General features: G+C 40.2%; 1 protein-coding gene across 6 annotated transcripts in view; it reads left to right on the forward strand.

Moving 5' to 3' along the window:
* The window catches only part of SGCD (sarcoglycan delta), a 1,338,077-nt gene extending 1,322,910 nt beyond the window's left edge, over nucleotides 1-15,167 (forward strand). For all 6 annotated transcript variants that reach the window (XM_072630829.1, XM_072630830.1, XM_072630832.1 and 3 more), the window contains 2 exons: nucleotides 4,319-4,442; nucleotides 6,452-15,167. In XM_072630829.1, the coding sequence (XP_072486930.1) occupies nucleotides 4,319-4,442; nucleotides 6,452-6,625 (298 nt within the window). In that variant the 3' untranslated portion in view covers nucleotides 6,626-15,167. The remainder of the gene's footprint in view (nucleotides 1-4,318; nucleotides 4,443-6,451) is intronic.
* The last annotated feature ends 1,415 nt before the right edge of the window (nucleotides 15,168-16,582 follow it).

The following is a 16,582-nucleotide window of genomic DNA, read 5'->3' on the forward strand; positions in this document are numbered from 1 at the left end:
ACAGTTTCCCTTCCAACCACCTACAATCTGCCTTTTGCATAATCTTCTCAAGGCACTGATTGATCCATGTCACTCCCCTGAATCTCAGACCTTGAGTTCCTTCCAGTTTTAGATGGATGAAGGTCATGTTTCTTAGTCTGGCATTCCAAACCTCCCACATTCTGGATCCACCCGATTTTTCTAAATTTATGTCATATCATTTTTTCTCTATTTATTCTATGCCCCAGTGTCACAGGAGCCTAGCTGTTCTGAACAAAACATGGCATGATTTCCTCTATTTCTTTCCTCATGCTAGTCCTTACTGTTTGGAATTCCTTTTCCCTTTTAAGAGCAGATGTAACTTCTATATCTCCCACAAAGCCCTGATTTTACTTCTTCACCTCTTTTCTCACCAAGCAAAGGAAGTTAAATACTACACAATTGTAATAACTAACTTTAACCCTGAAGGAGAAATGAGAAAATATGCCTCCCTCCCATCTTTTCCTAGGTAGGGCACTATGAATGTGGAATATTACACATACTGTCAGATTCAGTTGATGAGTTGGTGAATTTTGCCAAACTGTCTTTTTTTTTCCTTTTTACAAAGGACCCTTCACTGAACAAAGAAGGATAGGGATATACAGAGTATTCCCTAAGTCATCAGTTTTAAAACCACACCAAGATTTGAGCAGCGAGGTGTCACAGTGTATAGAGTGCCCAGCCTGGAGTCAGGAAGACCTGAGTTCAAATCTGCACTCAGACATTAGCTACGTGAACCTAGGCATGTTACTTACCCCTGTTGCCTTAGTTCCTCACCTATAAAATGAGCTGGAGAAGGAAATGGCAAATATCCAATATCTCTGCCAAAAAAACCCCAAATGGGGCTACAAAGAGTCATGGTGTAACTGAAATGACTGAACAGTAACAACAAAGACTTTGGGGACACCCTATATTCAGAAATGAACATAATATAAAAATAAAAGCAACGTAAAAAGTATATACATTAAGGAAACAAAAGATCAAATAACATGCCTACACACTTCACATCCCCAAGCCTGGTAACAGATGCTGCTGATTAAATCCCTGAACAGGTCAGTCCAATCCTGCTTCTGGTGCTCTTTAGCAGAACTGGGGAGGAATAAATGGTTTCCAAACCAAAAGTGCAGAAACGTTCTCTGAGGATGACCTCAGTGACAAGTGGCCACTCCTACCTCACAATGGACCAGTTCACAGAGTGTGATGGAAAAGCTGATGAGGGGAAAAAAATAAATGGACTTTCTATGACTTGAATGTTATCAGAGTCTTTCACAGTCAGCACAGTGCTAGAGGTTAGAAGTTGATTTTGCCTTGTAGAAAGATAATATGTCTTAAGAGTTCTCTTCAATTATAATTTTACAAAGAGCTCACATTCATATAGAATGTTATGATTTCTAAAAGAAGGTGTATTGATAGATTTTTAAAATCTGGACCTAGGCAACCAATCCAGTTTGGCTAAATTGGGATACATGGGATATTAACAGCGGGCAACATATAAAGAGAAAGTGTAGTTTTATTTAGGAAGGGTAATAAAAAGTGAGAGAAAGAAAAAGCAATCAATCACTGCTGTTATCATGGTGACTTCATGGGACCAGAAAGAAGAGTGAATATATTTATAAGCAGCAGTTTGTTCCTGTGGAAGACATAATCTTTGACATCTGATGGTATTGGGAATTATGCAGAGTTGAGAGACTGTCTGGACAGAACTGAGGGTATTTACAATATAAGGGGAAAGTAGAAACAAAAAATAAAGATGGAAATGGAAAGAGAAAGGGGTGCAGCCTAAGTCCCATAGAGCTATGAATCCTGAGACTTGTTCTGACCTACTTTGCTATGCATATTACACATGAATCCCACTCACTGGATAAAGAAGGATAGGGATGTACAGAGTATCCCCTAAGTCATCAGTTTTAAAACTGCACTAAGATTTGAGCAGCTCGGTGCCACAGGGTATACAGAGTGCCCGGCCAGGAGTCAGGAAGACCTGAGTTCAAATTTGCCCTCAGACACTAGCTGTGTGAACCTAGTCAAGATACTTAACCCTTGACCCAGTCAAGCTGATCTTCTTGCTATCCCTCACAATACTTAATGTTTCTTCTCTCTGCCTTTATGCCTGCTGTCCACATTGACTAAAACATACTCCTTTCAGTTTAGCTCATGTGCCACCTCCTACTTAAGGATTTTCCTGCTCCCCGATCTGTCTTCCAAATTTACCTTGAATTTGTTGTTCAGTTGTTTTCAGTCATGTCTAACTCTTTGTAAACCCCTTTGGAGTTTTCTTGGCAAAGATACTGGAGTGGTTTGTCATTTTCTTCTCTAGCTCATTTTACAGATGAGGAAACTGAGGCAAACAAGGCTAAGTGACTTGCCCAGAGTCACACAGCTAGTAAGTATCCAAGGCTGGACTGGAATTCACAAAGATGAATCTTCCTGACTCTAAGACCAGTGCCCGGACCTTCAGTTTATTTTCTACGTATTTTTATTTACTTCTAAGTGAACATGTGGTCTCTGCAATAGAATGTACATACTCTCTTGGAGGACAGGGACTGTTTCACTTTTGTTTTTCTATTCTGACTACCAAGGTACCTGTGTGGCTCTTAATAAATGCTTGTTGTTTGATTGACATTGATTCTGAGTATTTTTCTCTTTCTCCATTTCAGGCTAGTCCCTCAATCAATTGTCAAATGTGTGAGGGAGAAAAGGCAAGACCTGAGAATGCTTTTGGTACAGAGAAAGGAGGAGAAGGAGAGATAAACATTCTAGATCAGAGCTGTTCACAGGTGTCCCAAAACACCAGATTAAAATAGAAGTAGGAAATATACAACAAAAAAATACAATAAAATATCAATAATCTTAACCTGTGGTTTTTCGAAGCCAATGTGTAGCTCTCAGATATACTTATGTACAATTTTGTTTTTCTGTTTGAATATGATACCACTGTTCTACGTAAAGGCTATATCGTTCATTAATCTGTAGGGGTCAAGAAAGGAATGGTGTCATTTGGGGAGAGCTCTAGCTCTGCCTTGTGAGTACATCAGGACCTAGAATTTGTTTCTCCCCTGAAAGATGAGTATGAAAAGTTATTCGTAAGAATGATAGCTGAATTATCAAAGGAAAAGAACATGAATCTTCAGCCTCCTTATCAATCCTACTCTTTCAGACACATTAAGATTTTATAAGGGGATGGTATGATAGAACCAGTCTCTTGACAGAGAGGCCACGAATCTCTGCACAGTGAGAGAAGGAGCCTGGATTTGGGATAGACTGCCTTTCAGCCAAACCCTCTCCTAAAGGGTCTCACTGATGTTCCACCGTGCATAGGAAAACAGAGAATTCAAGGAAATGGTGGTGCTTCATCCATCAGTGAGAAGAGATACTTCTTCCATAATTCCACTGAAGCTCCACCTTGACAAAGAGAAACCAGTCAGAGCACAGGAGTCCAAACTGGGCAGGAATCTTCATTTTACTCTCTCATTTTGCAGATGAAAAAACTGAGGGACAGAAAGTGGTGTGGGTATAGTGGAAAGAGACTAGAACTTCTGAGTCAGATTTGGTTCAAATCCTGGGTCTGCTGCTTCTTTACTTTTAGACAATTCATTTTGCCTCTCTGGGCCTCAATTTCCCTATCTGTAAAAATTAGACTACATGATACATTAGGTCTCTTCTAGCTTGAAATCTATGATTCTAAGGGTCTTGCCCAGCACTATACAGGTGGTAAATAATAAAGCTAGGATTGGAAACCAGGCTTTCTGATTTCAAAGACGGTGTTCTTTCCACTAGGAGAAAAGAGAAAGGAAGCATCGTAGGCCCATCTGTTTTCCTTGAGCTCAGCAGTTATCCTATGTTCCAGAAATTCTAAGAAGGCAAAATTATACCAAGCCCATATATTTAGCTCTACTTCGAGCTGGGACTTTAAAGGCCATCTAGTTCAACTCATTCATTTTACAGATGAGGAACTGAGGCTAAGAGAGGTTAAATGACTTGCCCAGGGTCATACAAGTAATAAAGTTCCTGGAAGTAGAATCTGACCCAGGTCTTCCTTTCTTCAAATCTCCACATTCTACTGTGCAATGCTGTCTCTCCACAGTGATGGAACCTGTTCAGTGAAAGAAATGAAAAATGGCACATTGGTGGATTGGGGGCACAACAATGCCACATCTCTGTGGGAAGAGTGATACAGAGAGCAGTATCAAGACAGCCAAGATGGGATAGAAAATTAATTAAGTCAGAAGACAAGTTCTTTCCTCAGATAAATCAGTGAGTAGGATGGAACAGGCTAACATTTTGGGGGTTTTTGTTGCAGACTTGAGTCTCCCACTCGTTCCTTAGTGATGGAAGCCCCTAGAGGAGTTGAAATCAATGCTGAAGCTGGTAATATGGAAGCCACATGTAGGACAGAGCTGAGGCTGGAATCCAAAGATGGAGAGGTAAGGAGAGGTGGAGGTAGGCAAGGAGGGAGGGAGAAGAGTGCTAATGGTAAAAAAAAAAAAGTGTCATGCAAATCAAAGCATTCCATCAATGTTATTTCCCAAGTGGGTCTAATCCAGAGAGGTCAAATTCAAATTGAGTAGGTGGCGTTCTCAAGTATAGACTCCTGAGTTTGGAGTGGAGACCATATTAAAAAGAAACTGAGGAATGTTTAATAAAATAAACAAAAATACAACACAAATTAGAAAATGTTGATTTGTGGTTCTCTAAGTCAGTATGTGGCCTTCAGTTATCTGTTCTATATGAGTTTGACACCATTGGTCTAACAAATAGTGCTTTGAAATTATTTAAAAATCCTAGTCAATTACTTAGAATAGACCTCGGAGTTCATCTATTGCTATGTCTAGCAATATGTCATAAATGATCACAAAACATCCGCTCTAGCACTCCAGTAAAAAAAAAAAAAGAGTTTCACTGCCTCTCCAAGCAATCCATTTTCTTTTTGACACTAAAGAATTCTTCCTTACATGGAGCTGAAATCTTACTTTTACTTCTGCCTTCAGGGGGCAGATCTAAACCTTTAATAAGTTTTGAATCTAAATAAACCATCATTGAGCCTATCTTTGCCAATTTTTTTCTTTCTAAAATCTTTTTATACTCTATGATATTCCCCAGATCTACCAGTCTACTAACTTTGTCAAAAAAGAAAGTAAAGTCAGTCTACTACCGTTACCTGAATATTACCTGTCCTTGATGAAACCATGATGGTTATTAGAAATGGCTTCCATTTCTAAGCACCCATCATCCATTCTAGAACCTTACCAGGAATGGAAGTACAGCCTATGCTTTCTTGCTACTATTTTTCCTCTTTGAAAACTAGGACAATTGTCCAGTCCCATGACACCTCTCCCATTCTCCATAATTTTCCCTAAGTCCTTGACAGCAACTAAGAAATTCCACACTGTGAGTTTACTCAGTAGAGTAGGATCTACTTCATTCCAGCTTATGAACTTGAATACACTGAGGGAAGGTAGATGTATCCTTGTCATTTCCTTACTTATCATTAGTTTCAACATCAGAGTAGGCTGCTAAACAGGAAAAAGACTCCTGTGTACTGAATTTTCCATTCCCATGTTCTATAATCAGTATCTCATTGAGTATTAAGACTAACTTTCACTTAGTTTAAGTGGATTGAAGTCAGGCAAAAGATGTGAGGATGAATTTCTGTATGACATACAAGCTAGGACTGGGTTTGTTCATGATGACTTCCATAAAACTTTGAAATAGTCTTTCTTCCTCAGTTTCTCTGTTGTAATAGATTGAGAGCCAGGATCAAAATCAGGAAGACCCAGGTTCAAATCACACTTTGGACGCAAGTTGTCTGTGTAACCCTTGACAAGTAAAATATATGCATATTTATATATCAATATAGGTTTCTCCGTTCACACAGAGAAATATGTAGGAATATTTATATTTCAATGCAGATCTCTATAAACACTGAGAAAATCACTGATCCTTTTCATTCTCCTTTCATGTATATAAATATATGTGTGTGTGTGTGTGTGTGTTCCATGCAGGTCATTGATGGGCAAAGATGTAGCTCCATCTACCTTGTCTAATCTGTCTGAATCAATGAATGGGGCTTTTGTGAAATAGATATGTGTTTGTATCATTATGAGTGTATCTTGGCAATCCCAAAGTTAAACCAGAACTGACTGGTGGTGGCCACAGAAGTCTCTGCGATTGCTTTTCAGTCCAGAGGTATTTGTTCTTAATGCACATTGCCACCATCTGCACAAATGCCAGCTCTAGGAAGATTGGGTAATTATCTCTTGATGGACCTCTATGGCATGTATCTCTATCACAGCCTTCTCGTCTGAGCCTCTGTGAAATTGGACTTGAGAGGCTTTTCAGAGGTGAGAGCATCCTAGTCTGTCTGAGCATGATACAGATAAATTTTAGTCTGTATGGATGATTGACCTTGTCTCCTCCTCTCTTTCTGCTTTAGATCCAGTTAGATGCTGCCAAAATCAAACTACCTAGACTGCCTCGAGGATCTTATTCCCCTACGGGGACCCGGCAAAAAGTATTTGAGATCTGTGTATGTTCCAATGGAAGACTCTTCCTGTCTCAGGCAGGAAGTGGGTCTACCTGTCAGATCAACACCAGCGTCTGCCTCTGAGAAAGACTGAGTGTCAAGGACAGTAGAGGATGGCACTGGGGCTGGTTTTTTTGGTCTCAATGAACACTTGCTGTGGACTCTTTTGACTAGAACCCAGAAGGCATCTTGGAGACCTTTTTTGGTGCGTGTGTGTGCGTTGTGAGTGTGCGTGAGGGTGGGGCTATGAGACTTATATATATTGATAGATATAAATAAATATATATATAAATATAAATATATAGATAGATAGAAATAGAATCCTCTGTATAAAAGAAGGTTTCAGTACAAAAGAATCCATGGGTGACCCCCAGTTTCACATCATCAGTCTCCCACATCTAAATTCAATCTCTATCACGGACTATCATACTGGATATCTCTAGACTCCTGAAATACAACAACAGTCTGCCATACTATGCCATAGACTGGTAAGAGCCCTTGAACATCATGAAATCCCACTGGCATCAGCCAAAAATGGGACTCTTTTCATGGTGAAGGGTAACAAGGTAACCCTTCTTTCTTGTCATGGTCCTGGGAGATTTGGAACATTAACTCTGCACTTAAAGGCAGAGCAGGGATGGGAGTCAAGCACAGGGGAACCTAGGAAGCCCATGACTCATTCTTGACTATGTTATGGGTCCTCAGTGGAGTACATTCAAGTTTTAGCCTATTCTCCTCATTCACATGTGCCCAGTATCTCAACGTGGCATTCCCTACCAAGTATGAGTCAACTCCCTTATTCATGATGCTGTGGCCAACTTAAGAGATGGCTATATTGTAGAAGAAGTGGGGAACTATCTTAAATCATGGGTTGAGAAACCCCCTTATTCTTATCAGGAAGCTTATCAGTTTCTAGATTCCTCTATTCTAAAGAAAATATTACAAAGTGGCAATTACCACATTGGTCTAAATACAGAAGGTATACTCTGCAAATGAAATAATTTTCTATAAGGATAAAATAAGATGAAGGTATTGTGCACCAAAAAGCCATCTAAAGGTTTGTTTGCTTGGATTTTTTTAATGATCTAGATTAAAGAAGATAATAAAAATCAATCCATTTTGACCAGCTGGATAAAGGAAGGATTGTGAAGGGATATATCACAAGATAAGCTACTAAGAGATGAAATCCAACAAAGGTTAAGTTTAATCAAAGGGGTTTGAGCTTTTTTTTTTTGCTCAGGTGCTTCCTCAGAGTCTGTGGGTGGATTAGATTTTTCAGAGCATTTTCTCATAAAGATGTAGCTCAGATCCACTCCATCTAAGATTCTAACAGACAGAGGATGGCAACATACTTGAGACCTTATTACTGGAAAGGTCAAATCCCTATCTTCACTGAGTCAATATCCAATGCAATCTGCTTATCAGATGCATATGCCATGCTGTTAGTACCAAGATGTTCCTTTTTCTACCCTGTTGAACTTATTGATTATTGGGAAGGAGTTGGACAGAAGTTGGGGGATGCAGAGAGGAGGACAGCTTTAATAATAATAGCAGAAGTATGAAATCTCCCAGAGCCACTAGTGGCTGCCACACATCCAGACTGGCTGTCACCATACACTCCCAGCCATCAGCTAATTGATTACGTCTATGGCCATCTTCCTACCACTGTCAATGTGAGGGGTCACCCTGGATTGCCGTTGTACTGGGACAAGGGACCGTATTGTCTCTGTTCAAAGAGGGGCAAATTTGTGCCTATGCCTTAAAGTCAATGCACTCAGCAAGGAGAAGCACATCTCATTTATACTGTCATTTGATGTCATTTATTATTTTAGGCAAGGGGGCAGGGGGTGGGAAATGGGATTCTCAGAGTGAGGGTGGGGAGGGTGGTAACGAATTAAATCAAACGAAAGAGAGAGCCTGAGAAAGACAAGGTGAGAAAGTCATGTCATCCTGAATGTGGGTTGGTGATGGCCAGACCCTGACCTTAGGGTCCTCACGGAAAGTCTTTTGGGGACTTCTCTAAATAGCCATTTCTAGGGCTTTATTTTCACCAGAATTTAAAGTATTCTTTACTTACAAGCAGAGGAACCATTAGGGATATATTCCATGTAAAAGAAAACTTAGTATACTTCCACCAGATGATGGCCAAGCACCCATTCACAGATTCTTTTTTTATCTTTAGAAGGAAAACCTATGTGCTGAGAGATATGTTGTCCCCATTGAGAGAATGGATATCATATTGAAAGAAGCATTATGTGTTACTTTTTATTTTAAATCTGTAAGGTCCCCACCTACACCAACAAGAGAGGATTGAATTTTTTCCCCCATGGTTCTCTGGGAAGAATCTTGGGAGAGATCTCATGAGGTCATTTATCTGATATAGTGGTGTCAGGAAGAGGTAGAGCATGAGGAACTGGAGATTGAGTATGTAGTGACTCTCACTGGGGTGGTAGTGGATATAAAAGGAAAATCTACTGTTGGCCAAAGAGAATGTTTGTTCCAATGGGTTTGAGTTCTTTAGAGTGGGGAGTACCAGAACTAAAAAAAAAATGCTTTCTGTTCCTTTCTATAATGGCAGTCAGACTACTGGAAGAATAGGTCTGGAACTAGAGGAAAGAAGGACCAGGGTATCCTTGGACTGGATACCTCTAGATAATTATGGGTAGGGAGAGCTGCCAGCTTTTCCCATTTCACTTGTTATTTGGTTCAGTACAGTGTAGGGGGGCAGATGTTCAATGTTTATTCAATCCAATACACATTTAGTTACTTACTATGTACAAGGCACCATGCTAGGTGCTAAGGATAAAAAACAAAAAGGAAAATAATCTCATCAATCAAACAGATGACCAAAGGTGATATACTCCTCTGATAGGGATAGGGAGGAAGAGAAAAAGAGATAGATATAGATAGATAGATGACATCCTGAGGATGTCATCTGTTTTCTCAGTATGTGTTTCTCAATGTGCCATGGAAATAATCTTTGTTCTTAAAGACATTCTAGGGAGGAGGGAATAAAGAAACAGACTGAAAGTTGGGTGAGGGCAAAAGGGAAGAGAAGGGGGTGGAAGATTATAAAAGTCATCAGAAAGACAAACAGTAGACATAAAACCAGTAATAATGATTCAGGTGTGTGTGGGGAGGGGTAGTAACTGAAGCCACCTTTGGGTTGTGGTTGATCAAAATGAAGGCTGAGAAACAGCACAGGATTTAGAGTCAAAGGCTCTGGGTTCAAATCCTTCCTCTGCTAATCATGGCTTATGTGAACTTGGAAAAGTAACTTAGCCTCAATGACGTTAGTTTCTTCATCTGTCCAATGATGGGATTGGACCAGTTGACTCCCTAAGGTTCCTTCCAGCTTTAAATGTATTATTCTATGAATAGCACTTTTGTGTTATCATATAAATGCAAGTGGACTGGTCTCCTCATGATCTCCTCAGTGATTTATGACAACTGCCCTGACTTAGTTCTTAAGGTTCTGTTGTCCCAGTTTAGCCTCTGTGAGTGGTTATTTCTATTTTCTCTCCGGATAAGAAGCATTATAATAACACTTCATGGAAGCAGATCATGGGGAGGGACAGGCTAAGCCCATGAAGTGGTATCCAGGTTTTTCTTCTTGCTTAGAGTCCTTATAGTGTCATGTGTGTTTGTTCGTCCTTCATTGCCGAAGAAGACCATGCCATCAGAGAAATGATGACATGACTTGCACTTGACCTTGTGTTTTTGAGTGAGGGAGGGCTGTGCAGGTCACCAGCCTCACTTCTCCTCTAGAGCCATCTGAATCCAGTGACCAGATATTCATCAGGATGACTGGAGATGACCCAGGATGAGGCAATTGGGGTTAAGTGACTTGCCCAAGGTCACACAACTAGTGAGTGTCAAGTGTCTGAAGTGAGATTTGAACTCAGGTCCTCCTGACTCCTGCACTGGTGCTCTATCCACTGCACCACCTAGCTGCCCCTAGTGTCATGAAGAGAGATGCTCAAAAAGAAAGTTGGAGCTATTACCAATGCACATTTTATTGAAAGGTAAATAAACAACCTGTTATTGATCATCTTCTTGGCACTTCTGGAAATGTTACCTGGGGCACATAGGGCTTGAAATCCTTGAGTTTCTACTTCTCATCTTCTTTTCCTATGCCCCACAATTCAAAGCATGTCTTGGCATCCTTTTCTATGACTGTTTTCTCACAGGAGGTGGGCTTTACATTTCATGACAGAGGAGGACGGACAAGGGCTTTATTTTGCTCGTTTTCTCTCATTTAAAGAAATTACAACTTGACACACTGGAGCGACAACAGAGTGGTGTTACTTTGCCTATTGTGAGAAAACAGCCTTGGATATGTCCAACTGAGTCTTTTTTTTATACTGACTGCTTTAAAGCATGTAATCTACAACTTCTACCCAATGGTTCTTAGTCTGCCTTCCAATGCTACACAGAATGTCTCATCTTCCTTCCCTGAGGATAGCTTAACAAATATACTCAAAAAGAGTTTTCCTGCTTCTACTCCCACATGGTTAGCCTTTTCTTTTCCAAGGAAAACATTCTTAATTCCTTCTATGGGAGGGACAGGGAGGAAGGACATGATTTGTGGTCTTTCCATCTTCTATCTATCCTTCAGATGCCATTGAGTTTGCCAGAGTTACTCTTTGTCCCCAGAATGGAGTAAACCTCAAACTTGAGGCAGGAGGAACATGGGGTACAACAGACTAGGAGATACAATACAGTGAGAATGCCATTTTCCTTCTTCTGGACACTATGGAGAATTCTGTGAAAGTAAATAAAGATTGGGTTGTTTTGCTTTGTTTTTTTACTCTGTTTAGGATGAAAGATCAATTTACTGGTCTGTGATTGGAAGAATTCATTTTCTTTCTCATTTCAAAGACTGGCACATGTGAAATGTGTGTACACATGTGTAGGGATACTCATGATTTTTATCTCTTTCTCTGAGTCCACCTTCCTTTTATATTTTCTCCTCTATCTTTATTTTTAGAGATCCAAAGGAGTTGCTTTTGAGGCCTCGATATTTCTGAAGATCACATCTCATCTGGAGCCTAAGGATTTAAGTCCCTAAGATTGTGTAATAGGGAGCTTTTGGTAGAGGATGCTTCTGCTTATCATTTGTCTCTTTTATATTTTCTCTGCTCCAGCTTCCTTTCTAACAATAATTCTTTTTTGTTGTTATTGTTTTTCCTTTTTTCCATTAAGCCTATTTAATGATCAATCTTTTGGGTTAACTCAGAAGAAAAAGCTCTTCATTAGTTCCATATTGTGTGGGTTGTCATCTTTCCTGTTTTGAGAGGTCTCCTTCCCATTTCAATGATTCAGCAAACATTAAGTTCCTACAGTGTTGGACGATGCCATTTGAGATTATGGGGACATCATTGTTTTACCTTTCTGATCTTCCCTTCGGTGTAGCACCAAAAGCTGTCTGTATCATCTGGGGTGTAGTTGGCTTGTGAGCCTCTGCCTGTTCTGGAGCCTTCAAGCATCTGGGTGTTTTTCTCAAAGATTTAGTATTCCCTTTTACTCTTGGTCATGCCCCCAACACTGTTCCTCATCCCAGTCACCCTCCATCTTCATTTCTGTTGTCTGTATAAGGTGTTCTTTTAAAATGTCAGAAGGTGGGTGAGAATGTTTCACCCAAAGTTGGTTCTAGGTTTATTCTCTCTGGGGAAAAAGGGGAGAAGAGGGAGCAAGAGAAAGGGAGTTGTGTTAGGTGAAGCTACTGGTAATGGAATAGAAGGGGGAAATTTTCTGTACTTGGTTGAAAAGAGGGAAATGAGGACAAGAGAATGGGGGGGGGGAGTTAGGGAAGGATATGTTTGGAAGGGCTTGAATAGAAGTGAGAACTCTTCCCGCATCCTGTGGATATTATATGGGGAATAAAACTGCTCCTCTCTACTACTGCTACTACACACACACACACACACACACACACACACACACACACACACACACACACACACACACATACACACACACTTACTACCATTCTGTGAAATTAAATTAAAAAGATGTGGCCACTGTTAGATGTCTCTCTTTAGGGATTCGGAAAGGGTATCCATGTTAGTATGGTTTAAGAAGATAGTGGAAAAACATGATGTTTGGAAAAATTTTGGATTAGGATTGAGACGTAGTTTCCCTCTCCCTCTTTTCTCAGTCATTACACAGGTCAGATCCCTCATGCTGAAAAGGAGCAAGACTGAGATAGATGGATGAGGTCACCCGGTCCTAAGTAAGAGAATAAAATGTTTGAGTCCCACCTGATCTGTTACTTAGGGCTAATAAAGACTAAGCAGGAGATAAGCGCATAAGAGAGCTCTGGCTTTCCTATCCCAAAGTTGTGAAAAGATAGAAGAGTTGCTCCCCTCAAATTTGGGAAAGAACTTGCTGGGAGAAGTCAGGGCTGAGTTGGTTAGTAGTTTAATGTTTTTTTCCCCCTTATGGTTATAAGACAACCCAAATGCTCTTTGTCTTTTGGAAATAGTGGAAGAGATTGTGAGAGATTCACCTATTATATATTTAAGAAAAAAATTAATTGAGTTTATCTTAGTGGAAAATCTGCGCCATTCTCTGTCCTTTTATCATGTTTCCCTGCCCACTTTTACTAGACAAAGAGACAGATAGCTAGCCTTAGTTTGCCAACCTTATTGATAGAGATGAGGAGAGGAGTTTCCTCCTCCTCCTCCTCCCTCTCTCTAGCAAGTCAGCCAGTTCATTTTATCCCCTCCACTCTACCAAGGGGAACAGGGATTAGCTTCAGACAAAATGTGTTAAAGTAATATATAATTTACCATATACACATTCTTTCTGTCTCCCCCACACATGCAACCTGATACAACTTGTCTTCTTAGACTCTCCGTTGTGTTTGAAAGCACGTTTATCAGAAAAGATTATTGTCACTGAAGATGGATCAATAGAGAGACAGAGGTCTATTTTTATTTTTTTACACACCCCCAGTATCGTAAATTGTATTAATTCCATTACATTGTATATCAAGATCTGTGTATTTGGAAAATTTGTGGTAAATTGCACACATAGTCCTCCACCATCAATGTGGCAATGTTTCTCTCCCTTCTCATCCATGTATGTCTCCATGATTAATGGCACTCATGGCAGTCAGCGGATTTAAGTCAGATCTAATCCTACACAACATATTTCTCTCATTCCTCCCCATTCCAACCCCATGTATTCTAATGTTATAGGATCGTTAGGTAAAATTATATAAAAATGTCTTTGGGATTTAGACATGGGGAGAAGGGAATAATATGGAGAGAAAATTGCATGTGTCAAATGAGTAGAAAACATACCAATTAATTCTCTAGGTGGAGGAACATAAAAAGACATTTATTTTGTCATCTTTTAAATAACAATAACTTTTAGTAGATATATTCACATCTGCCTCTCTACAAATATTCACATGCTTCTGTCCGTTTTCTTCTCTCTGTCCTTACCTCCCACCATAATTCATAGGAAGACCATATGATGGACCATAGAGCCTATCTTCTATTGCTTCTTCTCGAAGAGGAAAAAAGTAAAAACATAAATAGCATATTTTGTGTGCACATATGTGTGGTGGGGGAGGAGATGGCCTAGAACAGTGACCACGAAGAGAGAAAAAAAAATATGCATTTCTGTAGTTAAACCCAAAGGCAGAAATAAGGAGAAAGGATGTGGGCTATAGCTAGGATTTGGGTCTTCATCATCGTGTCCCACTCACAAAAAAAGAATGTGTGTGGTCAGATTTGGGGCAGGGATAAAGGGGGGAATTGGAACGAAGAGGGATTTCAAAGAGTGGAGGGTAGAACCACGATCTCTGTCCCTGGAGAAGAAAAAAGCTGTACTTCTGCCTACCTGCCTGCCAAATTGTTCAGAGAAAAAGGTTTGTACCCTGCCTCCCACCAGCACCTCATATTACTCCCATTCTCACCCTCCCAATACCCCATATTGCCATGAACTTATCCATTACTGGTCTGAGTGTATTAACATACTGCCCACTCCTCTCCCCAAAAGCCTTGGCTAGAAATGGACCCTCCTTTCATCTGTTGAAACAAACTGGGACAAAACATGCCCCAACTGACCCATTCACACATACCTTAGAGACGCAAACACCCAGACCCCCAAGCATAGAAGGGCCTTTTCAATTCTAGGTTTATCCAAACCCATATAGAACTCCATCATCTAGACAAAGGGCACCAAACTATTTTCTTTTGCCAATTTAGGAGAGATTCCTTCTCATTCCAGCACCCTTTGGGGCCCTCTATAACTGTGTGTATGTGTTTGTGTGTGTGTGTGTGTGTGTGTGTGTGTGTGTGTGTGTGTGTGTGTGTGTGTGTTCTGGAAAAAATAAATCAACCATACCAATTAATGGTATATCCTTCAAAGAGATGACATCTCCTCATCATCTTCATCATCACCCTAATCCTTGCACATACTCTATGCAAATTTTTTATAAGCATTGCAATAAATGCTCTGAAATGACAAGGAATTATTTTACCTTTCCTATGACTACTACTACTCTCTCTTTCTGTATACAGAAACTTTGTATTCTTCAAAAGGATGAATTTCAACTGCAGTCTTGTACAAAATTATCTTAATAAAAAAGTCATGATTGTTACAAAGGAAACCCCTCTGGTGTCCTGCTTTCTTTCCTCACACTGGAGGGCAAGTGGTCAGAGGTAGGACTGGGTGTGTCACACTGTCTTTAAAGGCCCTCACAGGAAAGGAGGAGTAGATCTTCACTAATCAGAGAATTAAAAAACAGACATTTTACTTCTTGAAGAGAGAGGAATAAGAGTACAAAGCATTAACTTAAACAAAGCATTACCAGGTTGATTAGCCCAGCCAGCAGCCTCCCCAAGTAGGCCACATACAAGCATTCACCCATCCTGACACGAAGACAGTGGGAGCATCTCCTGGGGCCCCTGACCACCAGGAGGGGTGGTGACAACAGAATCTCCACACAATTCCACTGCTTCTACTTTACCAGGACAACCCCCTCGAAAACAGCCAAAAGAAGATCTGTCATGCGATGGATTCCCCAAAACTTCCAGATGGGGGGGGGGGTTTACAGGAAGAAAGAAAGTAAAAAGGCATCATCTCCATCTGAGCCATGCATCAGCCATTCACCCCAACACCATCACCTCCTCCTACCCCTGAAGTCTCTCCTGTTCCATATCCTATCCTTAGAGCACTCTCCTCACTCTCTGTCCTATAATTTCCCTAGTCGCCCAAACCTTCAGAAACATTCCAATCAATAAACGTTGATTTGTGTCAGATATTGTGCTAGACTGGGGATATCAAGACAAAAATACAACACATTCTAATTCCAGTTTGATGGGGTTCATTTTCCTCTTCTGAGGGCAGGCCTTCTCGCAGGTGTTCACTACAAGCTTAATCCAAAGGATTCTTAATGCTTTTGTGTGCGTGTGTGTGCACGTATGTGTGTGATGGACCCTTTTGATAGTATGCTAAAGTCAAAGAACCTCTTAGAAAAAATATTTTAAACCTATAAAATACATTTAATTTCAAGCTCACTGTATTACAAATTCAGTTAATTCAAAATATAGTCATCAAAATATTTTTTAAAACAACCCCTGATTAAGAACACCATCTCATTTTTATCCCCTACAATACCCAGAATATGTCTGAAAACTCTTACTTTGACCATCTTAGACCTCAACCAGTCTTCATTTCCTCCAGGATTCATCCACTAAACTTCTCATTCCCCACAAAATGTCATTCCTTTATTCTTGTCCTTGAGCGCATCACAACACGAAACCCATACACAAACATATATCACACCACCTTCCATAAACAAAGACGTTGGTAACATGCACTTGTCTATGACCAGTGAGAAACTGACAACACATCCATCAGAATCATCTTTTTTCTTCCCTATTCTTCCTTCTCAGCAGGGATGCAGACTCCAGACTAAGGGACCAAGAGTACAAAAGGCATTACTGCTTTCCTCAGTTCCCACTAACTCATGCAAAATAAGACAAAACACTTTGAGAGGAACTATGTGCCAAACGCAGAGAA

The sequence above is a fragment of the Notamacropus eugenii genome, chromosome 1, assembly GCF_028372415.1.
Source record: "Notamacropus eugenii isolate mMacEug1 chromosome 1, mMacEug1.pri_v2, whole genome shotgun sequence".
NCBI classification, from domain to species: Eukaryota; Metazoa; Chordata; class Mammalia; order Diprotodontia; family Macropodidae; genus Notamacropus; species Notamacropus eugenii.